General features: G+C 40.0%; 1 protein-coding gene across 1 annotated transcript in view; it reads right to left on the bottom strand.

The window, feature by feature from the left end:
* Positions 1–3,723, bottom strand: part of mboat7 (membrane bound O-acyltransferase domain containing 7) — a 5,763-nt gene extending 2,040 nt beyond the window's left edge. Inside the window, exons 1-6 of the mRNA XM_030784607.1 lie at positions 3,641–3,723; positions 2,899–2,978; positions 2,606–2,735; positions 1,905–2,031; positions 1,614–1,770; positions 690–885 (exon numbers count right to left, since the gene is read on the bottom strand). Of these exons, the coding sequence (XP_030640467.1) occupies positions 690–885; positions 1,614–1,770; positions 1,905–2,031; positions 2,606–2,735; positions 2,899–2,974 (686 nt within the window). The 5' untranslated portion in view covers positions 2,975–2,978; positions 3,641–3,723. The remainder of the gene's footprint in view (positions 1–689; positions 886–1,613; positions 1,771–1,904; positions 2,032–2,605; positions 2,736–2,898; positions 2,979–3,640) is intronic.
* Between the last annotated feature and the right edge of the window lie 5,155 nt (positions 3,724–8,878).

The following is an 8,878-nucleotide window of genomic DNA, read 5'->3' as shown; positions in this document are numbered from 1 at the left end:
TCGGAAAACATTTTGTTCGGGGAGGATACAGTGTTAATGTGACGTTACAAAGCGGAACTTGAAGGGCTCAGGTTCGTGTACGGAAATCAAAGAGGCCAAACGTAAAACGTGAATTAACAAACAGAAAACAGAAAACAGAAATCGCGCTGTGTCTTCAATGGAAACAAAAAGTACATCAAGTCTGACAGCTCACAAGTGAGTACGACTGAATTAAAAAGTATCCCTAAATGCTCCAACCATATATGTATTTCTTGTGCTATACCTACATGAAAAAAATGAAAACAGAGCCTAATGACTAGCGAAACTCACCATCAAGTCTTACGTATTCGGATGTTATTTACCGCTGTGCTTGAGTATCTGCCTCATTCGGATTTCTTTTTTTTAACCGTCTGCACCTCTAATCGGCTAAATCTTTTCAGCTAAACGGCGCTCCAGGAAACAGATTGCAAGCAGTCACTGAAAACACTTTGAGGCTTTCTGCTGCCTTACCACACGCACAGATATTACAAGATAAAAGGCTGCTGAGCTGTGAAGGGCCAAGGGCGGCAATCTGAGTACAAACGCTCTGCGTTTTATTTTTTCCGTAGGGAAAAAAAAAGAGGGGATGTTTTTGTTGTAAAAAAAAAAAAAAGAAGAAGAAGAAGAAGAAGAAGAAGAAGATGATGAGAGGAACGCTGTCGAGGACAAACCTGTAAAAGAAGTTGTGTTCCAGGAAATCGTCGGTGAGGACGTAGGCCAGGGGGAAGACGGCGTTGACGGCCAAGAAGAGAGCAGCGTAGACGGGCACCAGCCGCAGTCTCTGCAGGCAGGGCTCCATGCACGGCAGAGACTGGGGGCTGGGCTGCTGCAGCCAGTCCGCATAGGTCTGATACCGGAAAAACGGACCTTTCAGAACACAATGAGAGAGAGAGAGAGAGAGAGAGAGAGAGAGAATGGAAGACAATGAGAGGGAGAACGACGAGGTGTAAAAAAAAATGCCAATGCAGCATGACACACGGTAAGATCAGGACAGTCAGTAAACGAGTTATGGTTTATATGAATCGGATTAGAACGGAACAAAATGGAATGAGGGAGAAAAAATAGAACAGAATAATGCACAGTAGAATAGAATTGTTTACAATGGAAAGGCATGGATTAGAATGGAATGGCATGGAATGAGACAGCAGGGTCAGAACGAGATGCAGTAAAAGAGCACAGAGTAGCACCAAATGGAACACAACAGTGTGGAATGGGGTGGAATGCCGTGGAATGCAATGGATACGGAATAATGTGGGAAAGCATAGCACAGAAAGGAGTGAATGGAAATGGGTCAGTAACGAACAGGAACAAGACACAGAAAGATTGGACAATGACAAGAAAGAAAAGGAGAGAGAGTTGAGGTGATACAAAGAAAAAAGAAAACGGAAGAACAAACAAACAAACAAACAAGAAAAGAGTAATATTAATACCGTAATATGAAAGAAACTCACGCAATACTGAACTAGTAGCATAAAAAGAGACAGAGAGAGAAGACAGTTGACATGCATGCAAAGCCAACAACACAGTATAAACAAATAAATGTCCAGGCAAACAAACACATCATTGAAACGGATTACTGGAAACATGCAAATTACCTGTCATCAAACCAACATAGCAGTAGCTGTAGGATATGACATCATAGAGGGAGGGCTCATGTGAAAGCCTGCCAATCACTTGTGACTTGGAGAATGAGCTCACGTCTTTTTTCTTCTCTAGGTGAAAGCTCTGAACCTCGTTGGCTAAACTGACCAACTGTCAAAACACAAAGAAAAGTCATTTTCCTGCTAGGGACACCCTTCACTAGCGCGATCAATTATTGCACTAAACATATAATACCAGATTTAAGCCGCTCTTTTTTTGCTACAAAGCTACACCCAGCTCAGTACCTTTAGCGTGAGCAGGAGCTGAATGGCGTTGGCGAATGGGGTGGGGGAGGGCAGCCCAAACCAGGTGGCCAATCGGAAGAAGAGGAGATACAAAAACGTCCAGCCCAGAGAGAGGGCCGGGGCATGTCTGTCCGGGGGAAAACGAGGTGCAGTATTAAACAATGACCGCCTTTCGTTAAAGAGAGATCTCTCACTGTTAGTCACATATTTATCAAAGGACAGGAGTGTGTGTGAGGAGTTAAGCACTCCGGAAAGTTCCACAGGATTTTTGTGGCTTAGGAAAATATGTTTATATGAGTAATCTGATTATCTGAGTGATTTGACATCATTAAAACACCTCCCCAGGCTGAACTAGAAGTGAAAAAGACAAAAAAAATTGGAACAACTTAGTAAACATAACTTAGGTAACACTTCCCACATCTGGCTTCACAATAGGCGTCTTCAGTGGGAATCTTAACTTGTTTTTTAAGTTTTTTAAGTGTAGGTAGGATATTAAAACTAGAATAAAACGTGACTGGAGAATGGAGCTGCTAGTGGAAAAGTCTACTTTAATCGGTAACTTCAAGAAGTCAGCAAGCCCTGACACACACACACACACACACACACACACACACACACACACACAGAGCCTGTGTTGTCTACTGTTAGGCAGCTGTGACACAGGGTGTTACACAAACCATGTTTTGCATAGTCATATTCACCTCCAGCTGCATTTTATAATGATCCACGTTCCTAAAATGGTCACCAGAGAATGAAGAGAGTGGATCCAACAGGTTGCTATGGTGATGACCAGTCCCAACAACAATGCTGCCCCCTGCTTTCCTGGAGGACCTATCGCAACGTGCAAAATCAAATTCCTCTACTGTTAAATTCAAGAGGACAAAACACCGCCTTCGAACCATTGCTCAGAAACAGTTTAATAGTAATTTAGGTTATATCAAGCTTCCAGGTAAGTGGAGGTAAGTGTTGCTCTATGTTTTGAAAAGAGAATTACTCAGGTGGCGAAAGAGGAGTCCGATGGGTATGGAGCCGGCAAGGACACCCAGGTAGACTAATTCATCAGGTGACATCTCTCTGTTTATACACAAACATAAACCATCATCATGTTCCAACGGATCAAACGACAAACGTCATTAACAGTCATGCAATAACGTGACTCCGATACGTGATTTGCCGTTAGCCAATCATAAATACCTAAATAAGTAACTGGAGAACTCTTTATCTAAAACTTGCTGCAAAGACAAAGGACGACAAATAGATCAAATGTCTGTAGGTAGTTAAAGTTCATCTGTGGTAGGATAGATATTAATAGCCCTACAAACGAGGGCACAATTTGTCAAGGGAATAAAGGGTTTCACAGAGCTTTGTGAGAATGAATCGGGAAAATTCTGTGAACAAGTTAGGATATAATGTCAGCAATGCGTAGAGACAGCAGATCTCTCTTTCTCTCTCTCTCTCTGCAGCCTTTCGTGACAATTCGTGCTGCTCATCCGAAGGTTATATTCCCCATTTTATTGCGTAACAGTGTATGAACGCTGGCAAATCCTGAGAACAAACACTGATTTACAGCACAGTCATTCTACGTGCAGAGAGATTACTACATGTGGAAACTGGTGTGTGGTACTGACAGCAGCGACACAACTACAAGACGAATTATCCGCTCTAATGGAACATTTTTATCTAGCATCCTCTGGATTTTGTCTTTCGCATAATGAAAGAATTATAACAGTACTTACGATACGGCTATATGGATAGCAGCGACCTTTCGAGACCGATTACTAAAATTCTTGTTCACGTTTTCGTACTTGCTGTTGGTAAATCCCACTTCCTACTAACGCAAACGTTTGAGGCCCGGAGGGGTTGCCAGATATTTAGAGAGGTGTGGTGAAAACCAGAACAAGAGAGAAAGATTACGAAAAATGTTATTCAAATTACCGTAAGGCTCATGGATAGAGGATCATTAAGGTTTAATAAGATTTCTCAAAATTACTGAGGATATCTCTTTACGTGCACTAAACAACTTTTTGCGTTCAGTTGAGACACCAAGCTTTGATTGAGAATTGTATCGCTGTGTCAGTTTCTAGGACTTCTAATTTTACTTTAAAAGAGACATTATACATGTATTCAATAAATTTAAAGCGTTGCCCTTGAACGTGTGTGATTTGAACTCTTAGTTAACTCCATCCAAAATTCTAAAACTAACACATAATATCACTGACATCAATGTTTCAGCCTCCTGATAAGATTCTACTTGTTCAGGCACATATGCATTAACATTACCGTTCAGTTATCAATGATGAGAATCAGAGGTCAATGTTGAACTTATTTCTCCTGTAATAAGGAAAGTTACACTGAGATTCCCAGAACCTCAGATGGACTTATGTACCAAAGGTCAACGTGAGCGAATCTGCTGCACACTGTAACTGCACAGTGCAGGTCCGTGTGAAACATAATCAGAAATGGCGAACAGAGCTCTAATCAGTAATACAGAGCACCGTGACACATTCAGGTCTTGTGTGTAATTATAGTGAGGAAATTCAAGACGACTCTAAAGAAAAAAAGAGAGGGAAGACAGTGTGTGTGAGAGAGAGCTTTTTCGACGTTTTCTCTTAACAGGTAGTATAACAACAACAAAACCCCTAAGAATATCTGGCAACCTCAACGACAGCGTACCGCCCACACAACTGTAAAGATATTCTCGACATGACCGCCAGGAGGAGTCGTTTCATTATATGTCAAAATAGTAGTCCTCATCCTCAAGAGAATGAAACCAGTCTCACGCCATTCTCGTGCATAGAAGACAATAACACAAGAAAACAAAATGACGTAAGTGATAGATGGCCGAAAATGATTCTAAATCACATAATTCTAATAACAGGGGACCTGCGAGATACGTGTGTGTGTGTGTGTGTGTGCACTTTCTCATGAGAAATGATGGGAAAAATGATGGATAATGGATATTAGGTTTACATTTACAGTTTGAAAAAGGTTCCAGTCTTTAAAATAATGGATTGTTTAATGATCTCTCATTGATTCTTTAAAGTAGTAGATGGTTTATGAGCGATGCCCCTGTTGGTTTGCTAATTTGTTGGTTGATCAGTTGTCCGTTATGACTGTGTTTGCCAATTATTTTCATGTAAAAGAGTTGGGAAAAATAAACTCTGCATGTTGTCATTTACGAATAATGAAAACTCTACTCAGATAACAAAACTGAATGAAATACAAATGTAACGACGTAGTCTGAAGACATGAGGAGGGGGAGAAGTAAATTTGTTAACAAAACACACACACACACACACAGAGAGAGAGAGAGAGAGAGAGAGAGATTGTGAATGGTTTGAAAACAGCGGTGCATAAGCGGTGTTAAAACAATAGAGCAATCTTACCTGAATATCGGAGGACACAGGGCTCGAACATGTGACATTAGCTTCAGTTTCGCCCTTACAGTGCCATTCCCCTCCTTTACGAGATGTTTTCCTCGTCATTAGTCAGTGGCACGCGTAACAGGTTTGTGAGAGGGGACCTGTTAAAAAGAAAACAATGTTATTCCGCAAACGCTGGGAGAAAGAATTTGTAACAGAGAATTTGTTAAAATGACGGTACATTTAGCGAATTGTAGTTCGAGAAAATGCCGTATGTATGTACTCTGGATCTTTCAAAATCTGAAGATCCGAGAGTACTCCGCTTTTATCTGTTCATTATCCACCGCTAATGTTTCAGACAATGAGCCAAACAACTATTAAATATAAAACAAACAACCAATAACATCAAAAAGCGTTGCGTGCACATGTGAGCTACTTATGAATCAATCGCTCCGTCAAATGCCATTTCTTACATCCGTGCACTTTTCTTTGCGTAGAGCAAGTCAGCGCGCCGAAAAATAATATATCGGCAGCAAATCATTAGCAAACCTAAACAGAATATCCCAAAGATATTTGCCCTAACGTGCAATGTCCTTTTTTCAAACATAGCTTCCAATTGTCCTTCAATAGCGCGTCAAGCAATACTTTCATATAAATTATTTTAGTGAATACTTGTTTTAAATAATTTAAGTGCTTAGAGTGCTTATCTGATAAATTCTTGTGGAATCATTTTGAGAGGTTACTCGTTTCATTCAAGAGATTCAGGATAAATCCGAAACTGCTGCTTTGCATCAATGAAATAAATGAACATTAGTTTTCAGCCAGGGCACGCGATAAACAGTTCGGTATCCAATTATATGGATTTAATTTTGCAATTGTTTTCTTGCCTTCTTTCAGTTGGGCTGTGTAGATAGCCGGGTCTCCACTCTCTTGAGGGTGATTGGCAAGTCACATGAACTCAAAGCATTTAGGCCGCAGTTGACCACACATTGAAGTTCGACGCAGTTGAAGTTCCAAGCTCCGTCAGTTATATTTGTCAGGAGCGTGACCTCAGTTATGTTCGTCCAAACCATGTTCTCTATAAAATCATTTTTATTATAATAATAATAATCTCTCGTTGGTTTATAATCGGTAACTCATTTGGTCTCGAGGATACCACAGTGCTACCTACAGGAGAAAGGACGGCTGAAAACAACTAAAGACAAGTAAATAGATATATAAATAAAAATAAAATCAACATTTCAAAAAATGTCATTATTTCAAAGTGAAGAAATTCGCCAAATATGACATTGTACTGAACAACAAACCAATCCACTTGCAGATTTTAGCATAGGTTTTACTACTACAACTAGGCCTACTACTACTACGACTACTACTACTACTTCAAATGGTCCGCGACAGAAGGGAAACGACAGAATAAGTATGACAAAATTTGCGAGGTTCAAAACAGCTACAGGCTATGTAAACAATTGTGCCTCTGTATATCTGACATATTCGGCTGACGGACCAATGCGTTTTACTTACCCGCAGAAACAGCGGGAGGCTAGAGAACAATGGACATGCTCAAGTATTTTTTAAAAACTTTTTTTAGTTTGGCCAAATTTTAAACTACATGCAGGCGCGTGAAGCGGCAAAGATTCTTCACATGCATATCAAATGTGGCGCGCTTTTACGCACGAGGCTGCATAAAACCACCCTCCTGCTGAAATGGAACAATGTATGAAGAGTGGGCTGTTGTTTTCAAAACGGACTGTTTAGGGCTTAGGTCAAAACCCACCACAATATGACCAGGGGAAACAGTAATGCTTTAATGGTTAACCGTGCGATCTCAAAACTCCTATTCTCACGTAGCAAATATTTCCAAAACACGCAGCCCCAAACAGTTCGACCACATTGTTTTGCTGAACTAACGAGCGGAGGCGGGATCACATATGCATAAGCAACAGGTTTACAGTCCCACTGCCGCCCTGGACTTCACTATGGTTATCAGGTATCTGGTCCGGTATCATGTGAAGCTAATTTGTGACAATGCGTATTTGTATAAAGCGCGGTACAAATCGAATTGAATAAAACATGCTTACATGAGTTAAACGACTTCAATGTGCATAACTTACACTGTATAGAACTGCTGAAATCAATAACGAATTCAGCATGTATATTTATTAGGCTGTATATACTGTAGTCATGTAAGCATAAGTTAATTCAGTGCACTATATATACCGTATTGAAATCTCTCTCTTTCTCTCTCTCTGTATATATACATTTGATCAGATTACATTAAACTTTTTGGTCATTATGCAGATCACAGGTACAAAGCCAATGAAATGCAATTATGTGTGTGTGTGTGTATGTATGTATATATATATATTTGTGTGTGTGTGTGTGTGTGTGTGTGTGTGCATAGATACACACACACACACACACACACACACACACACACACACACACACACACACACGTATATATAAATACAATTACAACGTGAAGTAGTATGTAACTGTAAATGTCAGGTTCTTTAACACAAACAACTGTACTGTAATTTAGACAACCGTAAACGGTCCAGGACGGAGTTATCCTGACAACGATGCAACAGGGACAGCAAATTCCATTACTGTTTAAGACGTTGGCTCTAATGTCTATAATAAAATCTCACTCCTGTCGTATTTTGATGGTCACACTGCTCTGGAACTCGAGGGAACCTTACTCTGTACGTTCAGACCTTTCAACAGCGTAGGTCTATTTAGTTTTGAGGTATTGGAGTGCACACCAGTCGGTGAATCACATTCAGTTTTTGATGTCTATTTGCTGGAGACAGTGCACTACGCACACGCACACACGCACGCACGCTGCGAATTCTCAATTCAATCTGCAGTTGCTTTGTATGCCGGAAACCCTTGAGAATATTTCTCAGCTCATGGCCTGTCTGAAACTACGTCACTTCTCTGAACGAAATACCAGAAAGAGGCGCGTTTGGTTTACATCTTAAATGAATCTAAAAGAATCTAAAAATAAAACTTCACCTCGAGCATTTGAGTGGAAAGATTTAAAATATGTTTAAAAAATTCCGAAAATCTTAAATGACTTATTCAGAAAGTCTGTATTTAGCGCTTGAGAACAAAAGGAGATTTAAAACGGATTTATCCCTTTGAGTTTTGCGTTCTGTTACAACATGCAAATGTTATAGGTCATCTATTGTACCTACGTGTTTTTTTAAATTTGTGCTAGTGATTTCTTAATCCGTTTTCATATAGCCCAGTCGGGGGTGGCCTAATATGAACGTTTTCAACGATATGTGTTTTGTCACTGGACAGAATATTTCTTTGAATGTACCCATTTAAACTATTGCGTAAAAACTCCATAGATTCCCTTGTAATTCTCCTCTGGTGCTCATCGTTGTCCAAAATTACGGAGGACTGTCTGTGGTCAATATCAATTTAATTTTACACAAAATTAATGAGAGGATAAATATTTCAAACCAAACATAGACAAAGAGATGATTCATACAGTGGATGTGAAAATATGTATTTTTTAATTTTTCCATACAAGTTATGAAGTTATTGTTGAAAGTTATGAAGGTCGTCGCGGACTTTGTCCTGCTACTCCTGCAGAGAG

The sequence above is a fragment of the Chanos chanos genome, chromosome 9 (assembly GCF_902362185.1).
Source record: "Chanos chanos chromosome 9, fChaCha1.1, whole genome shotgun sequence".
Lineage (NCBI taxonomy): Eukaryota > Metazoa > Chordata > Actinopteri > Gonorynchiformes > Chanidae > Chanos > Chanos chanos.
The sequence above is the reverse complement of the archived record's forward strand: the minus strand, read 5'-3'. Positions and strand labels throughout refer to the sequence as shown.